Source organism: Macaca nemestrina, chromosome 9 (genome assembly GCF_043159975.1).
Source record: "Macaca nemestrina isolate mMacNem1 chromosome 9, mMacNem.hap1, whole genome shotgun sequence".
Lineage (NCBI taxonomy): Eukaryota > Metazoa > Chordata > Mammalia > Primates > Cercopithecidae > Macaca > Macaca nemestrina.
This window is the reverse complement of record NC_092133.1, coordinates 91,944,827-91,966,915: the sequence shown is the minus strand read 5'-3', so window position 1 is coordinate 91,966,915 and position 22,089 is coordinate 91,944,827. Positions and strand designations below refer to the sequence as shown.

Sequence of the window (22,089 nt, the reverse complement as noted above, 5' to 3'; positions counted from 1 at the left end):
ATTATAGTATCTAACAATTCCCGAGCTGTTACATGTGCTAGGAACTCTCCAAAATACTTTGCATAGATTCTCATTGAGGCATCATAGTGATAACCTGTGAGATAACTCCTGTATTCATCTTCATTTCATTGATGAGAAAATTGAGGTGCAGAAAGTTTAAGTGACAGCTAGAAAGTGAAAGACCTTAAAGTGATATTCAAGCCTAAGTTGAACTGAATCCAAAGACCAAGCTCTTTCTATTCAGATGGGCCACTCTTTCATTAATGCAGTGAGTAATGAGAGCAAATGAATGCTGTACTTTCTTCAGGAGAATATTAAATATTTGTTTTGAAGGCAGAAAAAGAGCATGGCATTTAATGTTTACAATCACATAAATAATTTTATGTTTTGAGACAGTGGACTACACTTTGCCAACAAGTCCTCTCACTCTCATAGGACTGCTCTACACTGGGCCTGTGTCAACGGCCATGCGGAAGTAGTAACATTTCTGGTAGACAGAAAGTGCCAGCTTGACGTCCTTGATGGTGAAAACAGGACACCTCTGATGAAGGTAAACAGTAGCCAGTTTTTTTCAGCAGGAGATAGATTTAGTTTAAATACATAGAATAAAAATGAATTTATCTCATTGAAATACAACTAGTTTTGAAACCTGTGGAATATTTATTTTGATTTCCTATACTTTATAATTTATATTCTTTATAATTTATATTATAAATTATTTAGTTTATAATAATTCTTGCTTTAATACTGACAGGCTCTACAATGCCAGAGGGAGGATTGTGCAAATATTCTGGTAGACTCTGGTGCCGGTCTAAATATTGTAGATGTGTATGGCAACACAGCTCTCCATTATGCTGTTTATAATAAGAATTTGTCAGTGGTGGCAAAACTGCTGTCCCACGGTGCAGTCGTCGAAACGCAAAACAAGGTAGACATTAACCAATGTTATTTTCAAAATATTTGAAATCAATTTGTTTTAACATTAACATGTGTACGGTTTTTTATATTTGGAAGCTCAAACATTCCTTGAATGAAAATAGCTTGAAAGAAGTTAATTGTCTAAGATTTTACTTCAAATATTTATGTTTTTACAAGAACTATTAGAGAGTATGGCTTTTCTGTGCATTGATGGTAAATATTTGAATTTGTTAAAGGTAAAAGTTTTTCAAATATTCTTTCCCACACAAGTGCTTTTTTTCTTTCCAGTTAGTGTAAAACTAGAGGAAAGCAAAATTTGCCTGCATAAATTGAGTCAACATGTAAAATTTAGGAAATATGCAGAAATCTGGGTTTCCTCTTAAAGGATTGAATCTGGTGTCTCTTGAGCCCATATGACTGTTTGGTATACTATGAAGACGTTCTAGCTTTACATAAAGCATATGTTTCCAGTTTGCTTCTATGCCCACCTAGTTACATCACTTACTTGACTTACCTCTTTTGCCTCGGCAAATATTTCAGTTATCAATTCCTCTTTCATAGTATATTTTGGTAAAATTTCAAGGTATTCAAGACAGTTGATAGGTGTTTATAATATATAGTTTGTATAGTTTATATTTTACATTAATTCATTAATAATGGGGTTGACTTCTAGAATTTAGAAGACTTTTTAAACAATGATTTTTCTGTATATAAACCATAAATAATTATCTTCTATTAAAATGCCTTTAAGCCTTTTTAGATTAATCATGGTTATATTTGAATAGGTTATGCCTATTGCAGAAAATATTACATCCTTCTCCTCAGAATTGTCCCTTAAAATTCAAGTGATTTAGTGGCTTCTATTATGCTAATCCATATAGATGAGTTAGAACTTTAATTAATAAGTCATTTTATTCATATTTTTGATATTTTGTCAAAAATTAAGTAGCAACTACATAGAAACCAGAATAAAAATGGATTGTTGCATTTTAAGAAGTAGATATGCATTAGAATCTTAGGATTATCATTATAATTGAGAATAAACTTTCATACTGAATTTTTAATAGCTGAGATAAAATTCTATTGTCTCGTAATAGGAGAAACCCCATGGACCATTTAATAATAAGCAATCAAAGTTCATTTGAAGCCAATCTCTATTAATTTAGAGTCACTTCCTTAGTGACCCATGTAGAACAGGTGTGTTGACATCGGCATCTGGGATCTTGGGATTATTGATAGAAGAGAATCAAGCGAGTTGGTATTACCCAAAGGAAACCTCCATTTTTCTTGGGAAACTTTCAGATCTGTATCCCTGAAATTATAATTTGTCAAATGTTAATGTCTGCCACAGAAATATATTGTCAAATAAGGAATAGTCAAAGCTCAAGTCATTTATTGAATAATGGACATTTAATTCACAGTTTTATAATATTTCTTGAAAATAGATAATGGTAGAATCTGTTGAGGTATAGTGCTTCTGGTAAGGTAATTATTCTTTGGAATATAGTTTAAGAAACACTGCTTTAGGAGTAACAATTTAGATTACTAATGTAGTCAAAAACAAAGTATTTACTACTATGTCTTAGGGTTTAAGGATACAGAGATAAAAGATACAGCCCTTGCCCTCAAGAAGCTCTTGGTTTAGATGGGAAACCATAAAATCATCATAATATAATGATTTTTGGAGATAACCAGAGTTAACATGGTGATGCAGAGGCTGAATATTTACAAGGGAAGGTGCAGTGCATGGGAAAGCACAGAAAAGGGACAAAGAAGGGACTGCTATTGACTTACTTTCTATTTTATGTGTTTAAGTTCATAGGATTTTATATAAGGTTTTCAGTTCAGCTGAGAAATATGTAATTTCCTGAATTTTAAATTGTTTTGCTATTTTACAGGCTAGCCTCACACCACTTTTACTGGCCATAACGAAAAGAAGTGAGCAAATTGTGGAATTTTTACTGACAAAAAATGCAAATGCGAATGCAGTCAATAGGTTTAAATGGTATAGTATTTCTTTTTGATTAAAAAACACTTGTGCAGTGTTCTAGAGTAATAACACTTGTTCTAGAGTAATAACAATTTTAAATAACATTTACTTAAAATTATTAGATTATAGTGAAAATATCAACACAAATTATCAGAAGAAAAGCAATTATTTTGACTGGTCAACATAAAGAACAGTATATAGTAGGATTTATCTTCTCTTATTATATTGACTGATTCCTATGTGTAATCTGATGTTTTTGGTTGCATTATCTTCTGTTAGCTACAGTGGTTCTCTATTAGTTTTAAGAAGTATGAACTTTTTAAGTTTACTTTATAATTCAATATTGAATGATTAACACTTTTATAGTATTTTTCTGACTTCTGTTTTTTATACACTTTTTAAAAAATGCAATATTTCCTGGGCATGGTAACTGTCGCCTGTTATCCCACCACTTTGAGAAACCAAGGTGGTTGGATCACTTGAGGCCAGGAGTTTGAGACCAGCCTAGCCAACATGGTGTAACCCCGTTTCTACTAAAAATACAAAAATTAGCTGGGCATGGTGGCACATGCCTGTAGTCCCAGCTACTCGGGGGGCTGAGGCAGGAGAATCGCTTGAACCTGGAGGCAGAAGTTGCAATGAACTGAGATAGTGCCACCACACTCCAGCCTGGGTAACAGAGCGAGATTCTGTCCCAAAGGAAAAAAAAGCGAAATTAAATAGAAATAGGAGTTTAAAACCATTTTGTCTTTAGGATAACTGTTTGCTTTAAGTTGTTTCATTTGAAGAATATTAATTTTAGGTTATCCCTATGTGACTATTAATTGCTATCACCAGATACTGTGAATTTATTATTATTTTTCCTTTTTTATTCATAGTGTATTTTTATTTTTAATTTGTATGGGTAGAGGGAAGAAATACATCTTTAATTGGATTAACATTTTAGTTAATTAAGATAAGCCATAGGTGAGTAATAAAGAGAAAAGAGGCTTTTGATTCATACAAGACTGAGTTTAATTTCTAGCTTCCTCACTTGATAGGTGTGACCTTGCAAACATTACTTAATACCAAGTATGATTTTCTATATGAAAAAGAGAATAATAATATGTCCTTTAAGGATGATTGCATTGAAGTAACATTATGAATATCAACAGCATTTAATTCAGGATCTCATACATTCTTATCAGCATCATTAACTAAACTTACCATGACTACTACTAATATCATTATTCCTAATATTATTTTAAGCCTTCAGATTGCTGTCACTGGTCTGACTTCTAGCTGATTTTGAAGTATAAACTATTACATCAGACTAAGGAAGGAATAGATAATTCTTCACTTAAATCTTTGCCTCTGTTAGATTAGTGAACAGAGCATAATTTCTTGCCCCTCAAAGGACTTTATATTAGTCAATTCTACTATGCCATATCCCATTGGGACATGAGTCTTTTTGCTCCTTCCTTTAAGCCTTCGTGGTGATTTACAAGGATAAACATTTGAGCACTCAAGATATTTATGTTTGTTAGTACATGTAAATGGTTAATTCTACACTGACAGGCACATATTAAATTGGTTCTGCTCATAATAATGAAGTGATCTCTTTGTTATTTTAGCACAGCTCTCATGCTCGCTGTATGTCATGGATCATCAGAGATAGTCGGCATGCTGCTTCTGCGAAATGTTGACGTCTTTGCTGAAGATACGTGTGGAATGACTGCAGTACGTTATGCTATTGCTTGTGGATTTGATCAGTAAGTGTTTACATTTAGAGGCTAGGAGAGATTTTATAGTTTGTTTCAGGTAGTTTTTGAATGTGAGTTAGTTCACTTCATCAGCCAGAAACTAGGCAAAAAGCTAGACTAGTTAGGAGTATCGTGTCCAAGATTCTTTATTTAAGGACTTTCAACAACTTTATCTCTAATGTTGTCTAGTTGATTTTTCTAATTAGTTATTTGGGTCTTGAAACGTCCACTTTAGCAGAAAACCTGATAGTGTCCCCTAGGGGCTGTCTTCCATATCTAAATACTTGAATTTAAAAAAAAAAAAAATCCAAAGGGTTCCCTAAGTCCAAGGAAGACATTCTTTTTGTATAAGTCAAAAGGATTGGAGGTGGAAATCGCCATATCTCAAGTAAGTTGGTTAGATTGAACAGAGTTCAGCCTCATCCATCATTGATCAGTCTTCATGTATAAAAGTAGGAATTTTGTTGTTTCCATTGATTCTGTTGCTGCATCATTGCCATTGAAACTGCTCCTGCAGTCTGGTAATGATTGACCTTTGTGACCTTACTGACATAGATCCCTCAGCCTTTATGGTGATCCATATGTAGACTTCAAAGTCATTAGTTTTTTAAAGTTCACATACATATTCTCAGCCATTATTTCCAAAGTACCAGCACCCTGCTCTGGCAGCTAGGACTTTTAACTTTAGCCACCCACATAGTGAGCAAATTGACCCTTCTCCTCCCACTCAAAACCTGATGTGAAACCCACATCTTAGCCTGGACTTGGCCTAGACCTTCATGGTAAGTTATCCTTTCAATGACTTTTTTCTATTTTCTCTAGCAAATATTAGTTGTGATAGTTTAAAAGTGTAAGACAGGTTGAAATAATGTTACAGGAATAAATTAGAGATCCATTTTTATTTTGTTACCAGATCTATATCCCTGGCAATTTATATCCTGTGAGGCACCATTTTATAGGTAGTAGAAGGCCTCATCTTATTCTGTAAGATCCTATGTCATCTTTCCAAATTTGTAGTCGGTTCCAACTTGTAATTGTCCCCTCAAGTGATTCTTTTTTCCTAAAAGCAAAAATCTCTCATGCTACTTGCATCTCTATATCGAGTTTTTAAAATATTTTCAAATTCTGCATTACCATGAAGCCATTCAATAGACTTCACTCTATCTCAAGTAAGTTAGTTAGATTTAACAGAGCTAAGCCTCATCCATCATTGATCAGTCTTCATGTGTAAAAGTTGGGATCTGTTCTGGCTTCAGTGGTACATATACTAAAATTGAAACAATGTCGAGAGGATCAGCATGGTCCCTGCACAAGGATGGCACACAAATCTGTGAAGTGTTGCATATTTCTTGCAGTCCCCAAAAGGACGTTTGACTACTTTCTAACTAGCTCTAAGGAAACGGTGTGAGTCAAAGCAAAATGCGTGACACCAAGTATTGCAGTTGTGATTTTCATACCAAAAATATGTATGTAGGTGATGTATGAAATGAGATGTGGTGAGTAACACATAGGATCTTCTGTGCAAATATGTTGTAAGTAGGCATCTCAGAAATGAGAAAATAAAAACTTGCATCTTCTTTGTGGAACTTACAAAAAATAGTGGTAGGGTTTTGTCTTCCACAGCAGCTGGAAATGAACATAGTGACTAAGCCTCAGTTTAACAAAGATTTGTTAGTTCAGGTTTAAGGAGGTAGATAAAGAGTAGTAGTAGTCCAAGCCAGATGCTGACATCTATTAGTTTTCTGCCCTTGGTGTGACTGATGAACTCAGTAATAGAGGATAATCAGGTTATCCAATTTGATGAATTAATATATTTATAAATAAATTTCATTACAAATTATAAAATAGCTTAGACGCCTTGAATTACAAGCCACAGAGACTAGAACATCTAATAACCAAAAGTAGGAATTAATAACAGAAAACTGCAACATTTGAACATTATAACCTATGAAGAAACACTTTTTAAAAAAAATTAAATTTATTTTTTGTAGAGACACGGTCTTCCCTTGTTGCCCAGGCTGGTCTTGAACTTCTGGGCTCAAGCAATCCTCCTGTCTCAGTATCCCAAAGTGCTTGCATCACAGGCATGAGCCACTACACCAGGCCAACACATTGGGTTTTATTGGGAATTTTAAAATAGTTTCAGCAATAAGGTTCAAGAACAAGTTATTTCATTGCTTCACTATTTCTTTGAGCATTTAAAAAATGTTATCTCGTTAAATCTTTATTATAACCTAGTGAAATGAGGCTCTAAAATCCTCATTTTTAGAAGACATTGAGCCTAAGAGAAGCAGCTTGTTCAACAAAAAGTACCTATTGGTAACATGCTAGAACTTTTTCTGAGTTAGGAACATTTTCCATTAAGCCAAGCTAACTGTATTTAATTTACTGAGTTATACTGCCCTCAATTCATGACTATTTCATCTTACTTTAATTCTTCTTTAATTAGAAACTTAATAAGTTCATAGAGCTAACAAACTTAAAGTCTATGGAATAAGTAATGTTCTGATATTAGCTCTGATATTGTCTGAAATACTCTAAGAACTTAATACATTTGGTAAATGTTTTTTATAATATCAGTGTTAAAATAGTAATTTTATTTATTACATTTTAATACCTAGCATTCATCAACAACTTTTGGAATATATACGAAAATTACCTAAAAATGCCGGTCCAGGTAAGACTTCTGATAGTAAACTACTCTTGGTGGTGCTACCATAAGATTATGGAAGTGTTGATCACAAAAAGGCAATTCAAAAAGCAATGTGTAAATAGCATGTGTTTACATATGTACATATGTGTGTGTGTGTATATATATATGTAGCTTTAATTTTTAGTTTATAATTCAGAATTAGTTAATAATTTCATTGTAGGTAGTTTATAATCTCTCTTTTTTTAAATTTATTTATTATTATTGTACTTTAAGTTGTAGGGTACATGTGCATAACGTGCAGGTTTGTTACATATGTATACTTGTGCCATGTTGGTGTGCTGCACCCATCAACTCATCATTTACATCAGGTATAACTCCCAATGCAATCCCTCCACCCTCCCGCCTCCCCATGATAGGCCCCTGTGTGTGATGTTCCCCTTCCTGAGTCCAAGTGATCTCATTGATCAGTTCCCACCTATGAGTGAGAACATGCGGTGTTTGGTTTTCTGTTTTGATCCAGTTTCAGCTTTCTACTTATGGCTAGCCAATTTTCCCAGCACCATTTATTAAATAGGGAATCCTTTCCCCATTTCTTGTTTTTCCCAGGTTTATCAAAGATCAGATGGCTGTAGATGTGTGGTATTATTTCTGAGGACTCTGTTCTGTTCCATTGGTCTATATCTCTGTTTTGGTACCAGTACCATGCTGTTTTGGTTACTGTAGCCTTGTAGTATAGTTTGAAGTCAGGTAGCATGATGCCTCCAGCTTTGTTCTTTTGACTTAGGATTGTCTTGGAGATGCGGGCTCTTTTTTGGTTCCATATGAACTTTTTTCTAATTCTGTGAAGAAAGTCATTGGTAGCTTGATGGGGATGGCATTGAATCTATAAATTACCTTGGGCAGTATCGCCATTTTCACGATATTGATTCTTCCTATCCATGAGCATGGTATGTTCTTCCATTTGTTTGTGTCCTCTTTGATTTCACTGAGCAGTGGTTTGTAGTTCTCCTTGAAGAGGTCCTTTACATCCCTTGTAAGTTGGATTCCTAGGTATTTTATTCTCTTTGAAGCAATTGTGAATGGAAGTTCATTCCTGATTTGGCTCTCTGTTTGTCTGTTACTGGTGTATAAGAATGCTTGTGATTTTTGCACATTAATTTTGTATCCTGAGACTTTGCTGAAGTTGCTTATCAGCTTAAGATTTTGGGCTGAGACAATGGGGTTTTTAAAATATACAATCATGTCATCTGCCAACAGGGACAGTTTGACTTCTTCTTTTCCTAACTGAATACCCTTGATTTCTTTCTCTTGCCTAATTGCCCTAGCCAGAACTTCCAACACTATGTTGAATAGGAGTGGTGAGAGAGGGCATCCCTGTCTTGTGCCAGTTTTCAAAGGGAATTTTTCCAGTTTTTGCCCATTCAGTATGATATTGGCTGTGGGTTTGTCATAAATAGCTGTTATTATTTTGAGGTACGTTCCATCAATACCGAATTTATTGAGCGTTTTTAGCATGAAGGGCTGTTGAATTTTGTCAAAAGCCTTTTCTGCATCTATTGAGATAATCATGTGGTTCTTGTCTTTGGTTCTGTTTATATGCTGGATTATGTTTATTGATTTGCGAATGTTGAACCAGCCTTGCATCCCAGGGATGAATCCTACTTGATCATGGTGGATAAGCTTTTTGATGTGCTGCTGGATCCAGTTTGCCAGTATTTTATTGAGGATTTTTGCATCGATGTTCATCAGGGATATTGGTCTAAAATTCTTTTTTTGTTGTGTCTCTGCCAGGCTTTGGTATCAGGATGATGTTGGCCTCATAAAATGAGTTAGGGAGGATTCCCTCTTTTTCTATTGATTGGAATAGTTTCAGAAGGAATGGTACCAACTCCTCCTTGTACCTCTGGTAGAATTCAGCTGTGAATCCATCTGGTCCTGGACTTTTTTTGGTTGGTAGGCTATTAATTATTGCCTCAATTTCAGAGCCTGCTATTGGTCTATTCAGGGATTCAACTTCTTCCTGGTTTAGTCTTGGAAGAGTGTAAGTGTCCAGGAAATTATCCATTTCTTCTAGATTTTCCAGTTTATTTGCGTAGAGGTGTTTATAGTATTCTCTGATGGTAGTTTGTATTTCCGTGGGGTCGGTGGTGATATCCCCTTTATCATTTTTAATTGCGTCGATTTGATTCTTCTCTCTTTTCTTCTTTATTAGTCTTGCTAGTGGTCTGTCAATTTTGTTGATCTTTTCAAAAAACCAACTCCTGGTAGTTTATAATCTCAAAAAATATTATCTGAAAAAATATTTGTTTAATTATGGTCCCTAAAATCCTATATAATACTTTTCTATACATAAGTAATGCAATTTTTAAGTTTGTATATTGTATGTTTCCTCAATTGTCCTAACAACTTAGGCTTGTTATAAAATGTATAACCCTTGTTGTGATTGATGAATTCAGTAATAGGGGATGCTTAGGTTAGCCAATTTAATTTAAGCAGCTGAAAATCTGCTTCATATATTAATGAATTCATATATTTATAAACAAATTTTATTACAAATTATAAAGTAGCTTACATGCCCTGAATTACAAGCCACAAAGAATTGAACATCTAATAATGAAAAGTAGGAATTAATAACAGAAAGCTGTAACATTTGAATATTATAACCTGCGGCGGTCCGTCCTACAGATGATTGAGACACATACCCAGACACCCATATTCAGTGAAAGAGCAGCAAGGGTTCTGAGCTGATTACAGACACCAAGGAAGGTGCTGTAAAGAGTCAGCAGCCACAGTCCTGGCTAGCTGGCCCTGTGGGCATTTATTAGCAAAGTTTTAATGACAAAGGCTTTGAGTCAACACACCTGTGGGTAATTAATCTGGTCACCCCCCCCACCCCAGGAGAGCCATCCTGCCCATGGGTGATCAAAAGTTAGTCTTAAGACCACATAAGTAAATAAGCTAACCTTATCTTGAGACTTTTACAAAACCCTCTGGACTTCCAAGAAGATTTGTGTCTATGTCCTATAACTTCATATTAAAATGTTTTTCACCAGCCTGACTGAACTCCCACAATAACCGATGAAGAAACACGGTTTTTTAAATTAATTAATTAATTAATTAATTAATTAATTTATTTATTTATTGTAGAGACAGGATCTCCTTATGTTGCCCAGGCTGGTATTGAACTTCTGGGCTCTATTTAATTTTTACAATACATAGTTTGGATTTAGTAAGTGAGAATTAATTACAGTTGAGTCTTAAGCAATGAGAGTTAGGGTGCTGATCCCCCATGTAGCTGAAAATCTGCTTCATATGAAAATCTGTTTCTTTTGACTCCTCCAAAACTTTACTAGTAGTCCACTGTTGATCTGGAGCCTCACTGAAAGCATAAACAGTCAATTAACTCATAGTTTCTATTTTATATGTGAGCTGGAAGAAAGAAACTTTTATAAGAAAGAAAAAATATATTCACTATTGAGTGGAAGTGAATTATTATACATAAAGGTCTTCATTCTTATTTGCCTTCATGTTAGTAGTCTGATAAGGAGGAGGCAGAGGAGAGATTTGTCTTGCTATCTTGCAGTGGCAATGGAAAAGAAAAATCTGTCTATTAGTGGGCTGCTACAGTGAAACCCTTATTCAAGGATCAACTGTGGGACATAGTGACTTGTGTCACTAAAAAAGTAACTATCTTTAGAACTTGAAATTTAGTAATACTTTTCTGGCACCATAAACAAATGCCAACAAGAATCACAAAACTTAGCCAGGGTGCCTCAGTACCAATAGGAGATTATTTTTCAAAGATACTTACTGAATGTAGAAGTCAGAAAAGCAATTTTTTTTGTTGAGAAGCGCAGGTTATGTTACATAGTCTTGTACCAACAAGGTCTCACTATTATCAACTTCATTCCCCCTAAGTTGAAACCAAATAAGATATATTTACTTCATTAGAACAAGATATGTTGTTCTATCTGCTGGATAATTAGTGTGTTAATAGTAATTTGTTACAACAAGAGACTGTGTTTCTAATAGTCAAAATATTATCATTATAAATATTCAAATAGCTTAACTCTAGGCTCAACAAATTATAATAAAGTTACACAAATCTTTCATAAGAACAAAAATGCTACTGTGATACCTAAATGTGACATAATGCATTGTACAATATGAACTATATGAGCACTTATTATATATTTATCAAAGGACCTCTATAAGTTAGGTTTTGCAAGTTGCAAGAGACAAAGATAGAATACACATTGTTTGGGTCTTTGAGGTGCTCATAATACAGTACAGGTGTCCCTATTGAATTTCTGCATTTTTCCAACAGAATTTTCTAAAAAAACATTCTTTATTCATTTATCCACTTGTCCACTTAACAACTGTCAGGTATCTTTATGGCACTAAGCATCTTCCTTGTTATTATCATTGTCATTTTTTATTATTTACTACTTTACTAAGGTACTAAGCATTTTTCTTGTTATTATCATCTTTTTATTATTTATTACTTTATTTAGTGCTTACTCTGTGCCAGAACCCCTTTGGGAGCTTATAATTATTACTTATTATGTCATGTTGTTACTGTATTCAGCATGTGTCAGACATTTTATATCCAAGGTGAAGAATTAAAGCTTTAAAAAGTTTGATAGTGTCCAGGCGCAGTGGCTCACTCCTGTAATCCTAGCACTTTGGGAGGCCAAGGTAGATGGATTGCTTGAGCTCAGGAGTTTGAGACCAGCCCAACTAACATGGTGAAACCTGTCTCTACTAAATATGAAAAATTAGCGGGGCGATGTGGCCCCTTGCCTATAATCCCAGCTACTTGGGAGGCTGAGGTAGAAGAATTGCTTGAATTGCATTGAGCTGAGATCACACCACTGCACTCCAGCCTGGGTGACTGAGCGAGACTCTGTCTCAAAAAAAAAAAAAAGAAAAGTTTGGTAATATTTCAGGAAAGCATACAGAAGGGGTAGAAGTTTGCCAGGTGAAGAGTCAGGAGGATGATATTTAGTAGAAGAATCTAGTATAACCAGATTGTGTGTTTGGCAGCAGGAACATCTGCAGGAACACCTGATGAGGGTGCACCTTTGGCGGAAAGAACACCTGCCACAGCTGAAAGCTTGGTGGAAAAAACACCTGACGAGGCCGCACCCTTGGTGGAGGCAACACCTGACACAGCTGAAAGCTTGGTGGAAAAAACACCTGACGAGGCCGCACCCTTGGTGGAGGCAACACCTGACACAGCTGAAAGCTTGGTGGAAAAATCACCTGACGAGGCCGCACCCTTGGTGGAGGAAACACCTGCCACAGCTGAAAGCTTGGTGGAAAAAACACCTGATGAGGCTGCACCTGATGAGGCTGCACCCTTGGTGGAGGGAACACCTGACAAAATTGAATGTTTGGGGAAAGCGACATCTGGAAAGTTGGAACAGTTAGCAGAAGAAACACCTAGAAAAATTACGAGGCCTGCAAAAGAAACATATGGGCAATTTATATGTCCAGTAACAGGAAGACTTAGGAAGATCGCATGGGAGAAAAAGCCAAGACCTGTAAAGACTGAACGCGTGGCAGTAGTAACATCTAATAAAACTAAAGTTTTGGAAAAAGGAACATCTAAGATGATTGCATGTCCTACAAAAGAAACATCTACAAAAGCAAGTACCAATGGTAAGATGCTTGAGCGAACTTTGTAAGGTTTATTGGCACTTCGGGTTCCCTAGTGAAAAAAGTGTGATGTGGGAGTAGTTGGGAATGACTTGAATATCTTTTTTATTATTATTATTATACTTTAAGTTCTAGGGTACATGTGGATAATGTGCAGGTTTGTTATATATGTATACTTGTGCCATGTTGGTGTGCTGCACCCATCAACTCGTCAGCACTCATCAACTCATCATTTACATCAGGTATAACTCCCAGTGCAATCCCTCCCCCCCTCCCCATAATAGGCCCGGTGTGTGATGTTCCCCTTCCCGAGTCCAAGTGATCTCATTGTTAGTTCCCACCTATGAGTGAGAACCTGAGGTGTTTGGTTTTCTGTTCTTGCGATAGTTTGCTGAGAATGATGATTTCCAGCTGCATCCATGTCCCTACAAAGGACACAAACTCATCCTTTTTTATGGCTGCATAGTATTCCATGGTGTATATGTGCCACATTTTCTTAATCCAGTCTGTCACTAGTGGACATTTGGGTTGATTCCAAGTCTTTGCAATTGTGAATAGTGTCGCAATGAACATACATGTGCATGTATCTTTATAGCAGCATGATTTATAATCCTTTGGGTGAATGCTCGTCATCACTGGCCATCAGAGAAATGCAAATCAAAACCACAATGAGATACCATCTCACACCAGTTAGAATGGCAATCATTAAAAAGTCAGGAAACAACAGGTGCTGGAGAGGATGTGGAGAAATAGGAACACTTGTACACTGTTGGTGGGATTGTAAACTAGTTCAACCATTATGGAAAAGAGTACGACGATTCCTCAAGGATCTAGAACTAGAAGCACCATATGACCCAGCCATCCCATTACTGGGTATATACCCGTGACTTGAATATCTAAATAAGGCAAGCTTAGGCTACACTTTTTAATAGTATAGGAATTAAGTAGCTCTTATTCTGTAGGCCCTGGAAAAATTCTCACAGTTTTTCTGGCTATAAATAGTAGATGAACTAACGAAAAATGGCTAAAACCATAGGAACTAAAGTTGTTTTGGTGGTACAGGGATATCATAGGATCTCACTGTCTGTTTTTTTTTTTTTTTTTTTTTTTTTTTGTGAGACAGAGTCTCAAACTGTCGCCTGAGTTGGGGTGCAATGGCACAAGCAATCTCGGCTGACTACAACCTCCGCCTCCTGGCTTCATGCGATTATCCTGCCTCAGCCTCCCAAGTAGCTAGGATTACAGGTGCCTGCCACCACACCTGGATAATTTTTTTGTATTTTTAGTAGAGATGGGGTTTCACTATATTGGCCAGACTCAAACTTGTGACCTGCTGATATGCCCGCCTTGGCCTCCAAAAGTGCTGGGAATTCAGGTGTGAGCCACTGTGCCCAGCTGGGATCCCACTTTTAGTTGGTTAATTAGCAACAGCTCCAGTAATCATGCTCTCTCAAGACAATATTTAAAAGCTGGAAGGGTTGCTTTTGTTCACATGTTTCTTTTAAAGAGGGAGAAAACTTGGAAGCTTCCAGTAATCTTCCTGTAACATTTTATTGGCTGGATTATACCACATGCTTATATCTAAACCAGTCACTAGGAAAGCAAATGTAATTACTGTGATTAGCTTAGAATAATAATTTCTCTTTTTGAGATGGGATTGGGGTAATGGAATACTGAACATCTAAAGAAACTTGTGTTTCTGCAGCAAGAAAGAATAAATAATGTCTATGCGTAGGAAGTCAGCAATGTTTTCTGCAAGGATTCATTGAAAAAGTTTGAGCAGGGGAGTCACAAGATTAGATTTGAGTATCAGGGCATACTGGATATGGTATAAGGCAGAGATTGGCAAACTTTTCCTGTAAAGTGCCAGATAGGGAATATGTTAGGCTGCTGGGCACGGTGGCTCAAGCCTGTAATCCCAGCACTTTGGGAGGCTGAGGCACGTGGATCATGAAGTCAGGAGTTCGAGAACAGCCTGGCCAACATGTTGAAACACCGTCTCTACTAAAAATACAAAAAGTAGCCAGGCATGGTGGTGTGCGCCTGTAATCCCAGCTACTTGGGAGGCTGAGGCAGGAGAATCACTTGAGCCCAGGAGGCAGAGGTTTCAGGGAGCTGAGATCGCACCACTACACTCTAGCCTGGGTGACAGAGCAATATTCCATCTCAAAAAAAAAAAAAAAAAAAAAATGCTAGGCCATGTGGTCTCTATAACAGCTATCGAAGTCTGTATTGTAGGGTGAAAGCAGTCATAGATAATGTATGAGCAAATAGGCAAGATTGTACTCCAATAAAACTTTGTATAGAAAACTGTTTGGTAAGCTGAATTTGGCCTGCGGTCTATAGTTTGCTGGCCCTTCATATAGAAGAAAGATGGAGGGTAATTACATAAAAAGATTTAAAGATGAAGCTTTTGTAGTAGTTCATGCTATAGTCCTTTTTTTTTTTTTTTGTCACCAATCTGTGGCCTAGTATCAATCTATTATGAAAGTTTGACCCATTCAGGGTAAAAAGAATCAAGTTCAGAAGCTCAATTTACACATTTAAACATGTAGGTCTTTCTTTGCCATTATTTTACTTTGATTTCTTTTACTGAATTTTTTTAACTTAAAAAATACAATAGTAATTGGTAGAGTTTCTTTTTCCCTGTGAAAGCCATCAGTTAAGGGGCCATGTCTAACTAGGAAATTTGAGTGAATTCACTTCAGATGCGTTTAGAATATTTCTGTTATATATTCGTGTTCTGCCTCATGGTGCTCAGTATTCCTTGGGTCTTGCATGGACCTTGATTTAATTCTAAGAAATGTGGGAAATTTAGGTTACTTAAGGCAATCATTTTTCCTATAAATTTGTAATGTTTCTCCAAGGAGGCACAAGTTGATTGTGAAGATATTGTTGCATTAAGGAAAGACTATCTCATTGTAATTAAAGCAGTTTTTAATTTATATGCAGTACAAGTTCTTTAAGCTTATTTATCTAAAACATATACACACCAAATATACTGTCATGGCATATTGAAATTTAAAAGGGTTGGATATATATTTTGCTAATATCAAAAAGTTAGTATTTTGCAGACTCTTATTTATTGATAAATAATTTTTTTGAAGAACTATGTAATAAAGATTGCTTAGTCAATAAAACTAAGTAATAGTAAAAAACAAAAACTTAGAAAGTAATGAGAGATGATAGGTAATTAAAGTTACCTGAATGAATAGCAAATCTCTGACATAGTGTGTTTCACGGGAGAAGAGGATATGACTTTTGTGAAGAAATAATTAATACAAACTAATCAAATTTTTATTTTATTTGCATTCTAATGAGTATAAAGTTGATTTTTAGATTTTAAGATTGCAACTCTAACCAATTGACTATAGAAGTGGTGGTGGTTATCCACCGATAGAATATACAGGCTACAGAAGAAAGTCCATAGATTCATGAATGAAAATAGATTTGTATATGTTTTAAAATTTTATAAGAAGAAATGTTCTCATGAATGTGTCTGTGATTAACCTTTTATAGATCAGAGGTTCCCAACAGAATCCAAACAAGAGGAAGATGAAGAAAATTCTTGTGATTCTGAGGTACTGTGTATTATTGATGTTATTATTCTCTAAGAATATTAATACTGAGTGATGTGAAAATATAAAGTCAGAGGCTTTGACTTGGTTTTCTTACCACTGCATATGCTCAAGAGAAATTCTGATTTTTCTAAAAACATTCTTGGCTGGGCATGATGACTCATGCCTGTAATCCCAGCACTTTGGGAGGCCCGAGTTGGGAGGATCACCTGAGGTCAGGAGTTCGAGACCAGCCTGGCTAATATGGTGAAGCCCTGTCTATACTAAAAATACAAAATTAGTTGGGTGTGGTGGCACACACCTCTAATCCCAGCTACTTGGGAAGCTGAGGCAGGAGAATCACTTGAACCTGGGAGATGGCTGTTGCAGTGAGCTGAGATCGTGCCATTGCACTCAGATCGGGCCATTGTACTCCAGTCTGGGTGATAGAGTGAGACTCTGTCTCCAAAAAAAGAAATATTTAAATATCTATGTGCTAAGTAGATTACTGCTTGGTAGTGAAATTCTGATAATTTTCAGAATTAGTTTCAGACAACTGTGTAGTATAGTGTAAAAAATAAGGCTTAGAATTCACAAGTAATTCACATGAGTTCTGAGGTGAAATTTGACCAAAAGCTAAAGAATTACTCTGAGTCCACCTTTGGGCAAATATATGATTCGGTAGTATATCTAGACATACAAAAGTTCTAATTGGATTCATAGAAAACCAGTTTAAGCTGTGGCTTTGTACAACTTGAAACATAAAAGATAATGCTTTGGATTTGAAATTATTGACATATCTGTATTGTCCAGTATAGACCTGAAGGAACATTTCAGGAGAAAACAATGCATAAAGAATAGGAAACCAGTGGGACTATAATAACAATTTGTTTGAGTGTTTTAAAAAGTAGAAATTATTTTTACAAATAGACCTCTTTGAGTCTGTTTGTGGTAGCCATGCTTATGCAACATAAGTACCAAATAATAATGATGTAGTCCAAGGTCACAACTGTGGAAAGACACAGGAAGTGACTGACCTCTTAGATCCAAGCCCCTGCTGCACAGTGGTAACAGAAATGAGATGTCAATAGACAAGTTGACTTTATCTAATTTGTCCATAGACAAAAAAAGACTTTCCAATACTTGTCTGCTGTCATTTAAACATAAGATACATATAAGTTTTCCTTAGTACTTTTTCATTTTATTCAAGTACTTTTTCTATCAGCAGACATTTTATCAAAAACATTTTGATTATTTTAACTCCCCGTTTACCTAAATAAAGCGACTTCTACAATGCTCTGAGTATACTTTATATGACTTATTCTTAACATTGTCTTCATGCCATGCATCATTTTTAACACTAAGTAATTCTATAATCATGAGTATTTTCAATGTTTAATACAGTATGTATTTGCAGCAGCACTCCTCTGGAGGGGGCACCGATGCAGGGAGTCTGTCCCTTGCAGACCTCTGACCCGGCGACAGATGAATAAAGTACATTGACACACAGATATTCTGCTCTGTCAGTCCAGCTGAGGGTGTCCAAGTGGCTTACAGACTTCCTGCTGAGTTCTGTAAACAGTTGCCACTATGGCCCTGATCAGCTAGTCAGACTCACAATCATTCAGTAAGATTAATTAACAAAAGCTTGAGTCAACACCATTAGAGGGTGATTGACATTGTGGACTTCTCGAGTAAAAAGCCCTTAAGCGCCTGTGGTACATCAAAAGTTAGTCTTAAGATTATATGAGTAAACAAGCTAGCTAGGTAAACTACTCTGCCTTCCTTTATGACTACTTTAATTTGTTTAAAGGTAAAGATCAAGTTGCCTTCAACCATATATATTACCAAAGTTATACAAACTTCTCGGCCTTTCAAGAAGATTTGTGTCTATTTATATAACTATCTCTATCTAATATTTTTCCCACCAGCCTGATTGAACCCCAACATGTGTTATTTCAGGTAGCAAGTGTTGTACTTTGTTTGATGTGCCTTCTTGATTTTTGGTGAGGAAGATAAAGTAAGCTATTTTTAAGTGAGCTACTTTTTGAAATATACAGATGAGTGAAAAGTTTTGTCAATGTTGCTTATTTTTCATGCTCAGTAACCAAGTCAATAGCCACATGAAGATAACAGATAAACTTTGATCTAGATATAGCATGTGTGAGGTTTTCTATCAAAATGTTGTGATTTTCAATATGTGCCTATCCTTAAATCAAATTGCCTTTGAAATCAGAAATTGAGTTTAAAAAATATTTTAATTAGGAATTTTGATGCTTCTTTTGATTTTAAATTCAAAATTATCTATTGACATTACTTTTAACAGAGTCTCTTTGAGAGTTCTACAAAAGTTCAAGTGTATATACCTGAGTCTACTGATCAAAGTGTAATGAAGCATGTAAATAGAGAAGTAGAAGGTAAGAACCATTTTTTATTTGAAAAGTCATTTAACCATATGTTTGTCTAAATGCATGAAGAAAGATATATGCTCATAGTCAGATAAAATTACCCACTAAATACATAACATTGAAAAGAGATGAGTAAAATGATGATAAGTTGTATGTATTTTCAGGTTTTGGCAACAGGATATATATAGAGTACACAAAACGAACTGAATTATTTTTTGAAACCAAGATACTCTAAGAAGTGAGGAAAGTCTGGAAATAAGTAAGAGAAAAGGAGTAAAAAGGGAATGAAGACTAAGGAAGACAGAGAGAGTACAGGGAGTTCATGAAGGAATAAGAAGCAGGTTTATATAATTGAGGTGGCAAAATAAAACACTTTTTAAAGAAAAGATAGATCATGGTTAGAAAGATGGCAAGAATATAAAATGATCCTCCAGTACCAAAACTTGTCAGAAAATTATAGCTCTGCTTCTTGTTCCTTCATAAACTCCCTGTACTCTCTGTCTTCCTTAGTCTTCATTCCCTTTTATAGTCCTTTTCTCTTCCTTATTTTCTGACTTTCCTCACTTCTTAGAATATCTTGGTCTCACTAGGTTTCGCTATTACAATCACTCATGACAAATATATATTTAGTTGATATTATCTATTCAAATGAAATATATTTGAAAGTAAGAACATTGGCTTTATTTTTAAGAAAATGAGTTGTTTTGGCCAGATGCGGTGGCTTATGCCTGTAATCCCAGCACTTTGGGAGGGTGAGGTGGGCGGATCACGAGGTCAGCAAATGGAGACCATCCTGGCTAATATGGTGAAACCCCATGTCTACTAAAAGTACAAAAAATTAGCCAGGCGTGGTGGCAGGTGCCTGTAGTTCCAGCTACTCGGGAGGCTGAGGCAGGAGAATAGCCTGAACCCGGGAGCTGGAGCTTGCAGTGAGCCGAGATCGCACCACTGCACTGCAGCCTGGGTGACAAAGCGAGATTCTGTCTCAAAAAAAAAAAAAAAAAAGAGTTGTTTTGATAAAATTGCCATTCCACAAAAATTTATTATAGACTAACGATACACAAAATCAGACGATTTATAGGAACTAAAAATATACTGAATTTATACTTGAATAATAAGATTGCTTTTTAAAATAAATACTGTGGTGACTTAACAATATAAAAGTTATTTATGTTTAATATATCTCTTGCAGTTAATTTATATATAAATATATCAATATTGAAAGTTTATTGTAAATTATTTCCATGATGAGTTTTACACATCTTCTTGCATGAATGGATCAAGAAGCATTCAGATGGATACACTAGAGGATACAGAAATGTAGGCATATGATTACACCATACGGTTATGGAAAACAATGAATGTTTATATTTAGTATAATGACCTAAGTATTTATCCAAGCTGATCAATTCATGGCACTTCACTGATGAGATGTCAATTCTAAATTCAACTGAACTCTCATCGTAACTATATACCTTTCCAAAGATAGGCCACATTAAAGAACATGATGAATAGAATAATATAAATGATTCTAATGTGTTTCTTTTAGTATATGGTGTAGCATTCCATGTTCAGCTTTGACATTTATTTTCTTATATCAACTCTTTTTACACGTGAAACACAATCTCGCTTTTGAAGTCTTAACTGCATGATCTGTGAAACCTCTATTTATATTTTCTTCAGTGTATTTCTGTCATGTGAGTATCCTAAAGAAAGAAACCAAAAGAAAAGCCCCCTAAACCTAAAGGAATAATTCTCAAAGCTGAGCAAGAGGACTCAATTAGATACTGTCATTGCATTCATTTGTGGTTGGTTTTGTCATATTTACCTATGATTGATAATAAATCTCTTTTGCTTTTTAGAGTTTCCTGAAAAGCCCTCTGACTTTAAGGTATTGAATTTTATAATTTCATTTTGAATGACTTATTAACTACGTATTTTGTGAAGTATACATTCTTTATTAATCATTTTGCTTCCAAACCCATTTAGCCTGCTGTTGACATGCAAAACTCTGTTCCAAATGAAGCCTTCGAATGGAAGAATGAACAAACGTTGAGACCGGGTAAATTTTTCAATTTAACTATGAAAAGATGAATATTTCAATATTGGATATTTTGATAGTCTTTCTATCCCTAATGCTTTATTTTTTTCAACTTTGATGAAAAGATTTGATCTAAATAATGGCAATAATGATGTTTATGTTTGAAAAACTGATATTACAAGAACAGTAATTTTCAATAGTATTTTTTTAAAAATGTTGCCTTAATCTCAGTTGTTTCTACTTTTGTATCCTGAAACTGTAATGTTTTCTATTTTGAATTTGTATTAAAGATTTAAGAAGGTGAATTTTGAAACTCTACTTTTTTTTTTTTTTTTTTTTTTTTAGTTCTTCTAAGCTTAATTCAAATTCCACAGTTTACTTTGGGGAACATTTATTTTACTGATATAACAATTGTGTTTTAACATTAATTACCTCATTTCAGTGTTGTCACTTTGAGAATCCTAAGAAAATCAGTAACTCTGATTACTGAACTCTTTGTGTGTGTGTGTGTCTGTGTGGGTGCCTGTGTGTGTCTGTTTTTGTGAGTGGTACCTTTACCTTGTAAAGATGAGGAAAATAATTAATCATTTCTTTATGACTATTTGATAAACACACTTTTTCATACAACTGTGATTCTGAAGCATTTGGCTTTAGAGTCTTTTTACACAACTACCATTTATTGCCTAGAAGTAACCAGTATTCTAAACCAGTTTTGAAAACTATTCTTATGCATGTTTAAACATTTTACAACACGTTACATGGTCATATTTAATATGTAGTTTTTTTTCAACTTCCAATGCGTACATGGTTGTACAGTGTCATGTTCAGCAATGTTCTTTTTTGATCAGCATTATAATTTTTAGAGACATCCATAATGGACACAATTAACTGTGTTTTTTAATATTAGGTTCTTTATAAAATTCCATTGTATGACTGCACCATAGTTAATTACACAATTTCATGCTGATTAATAATAAATAAAATGAAAACATGCAGATTTCAGAGTCTTTAAGTTAGTTTTATCTATTTTTTTTAGTTATTAGAAATTAAAACTAAAATATTTAAAGTATTTCCTTGTGCAATCATACATTCCACTAACAATTCGAACTGTGACCCACA

General features: G+C 35.1%; 1 protein-coding gene and 1 non-coding gene across 2 annotated transcripts in view; both read left to right on the top strand.

Moving 5' to 3' along the window:
* LOC139355391 (ankyrin repeat domain-containing protein 30B-like) overlaps window positions 1–22,089 on the top strand; it is a 136,366-nt gene that overhangs the window by 4,188 nt on the left and 110,089 nt on the right. The window contains exons 2-11 of the mRNA XM_071068725.1: window positions 436–550; window positions 755–928; window positions 2,817–2,923; window positions 4,522–4,659; window positions 7,272–7,327; window positions 12,350–12,967; window positions 16,484–16,545; window positions 18,848–18,938; window positions 20,792–20,820; window positions 20,919–20,991. Of these exons, the coding sequence (XP_070924826.1) occupies window positions 436–550; window positions 755–928; window positions 2,817–2,923; window positions 4,522–4,659; window positions 7,272–7,327; window positions 12,350–12,967; window positions 16,484–16,545; window positions 18,848–18,938; window positions 20,792–20,820; window positions 20,919–20,991 (1,463 nt within the window). The remainder of the gene's footprint in view (window positions 1–435; window positions 551–754; window positions 929–2,816; window positions 2,924–4,521; window positions 4,660–7,271; window positions 7,328–12,349; window positions 12,968–16,483; window positions 16,546–18,847; window positions 18,939–20,791; window positions 20,821–20,918; window positions 20,992–22,089) is intronic.
* On the top strand, window positions 5,894–6,000 carry LOC139356468 (U6 spliceosomal RNA). The gene has a single exon (XR_011608440.1). It is a non-coding gene; the product is annotated as a U6 spliceosomal RNA (small nuclear RNA).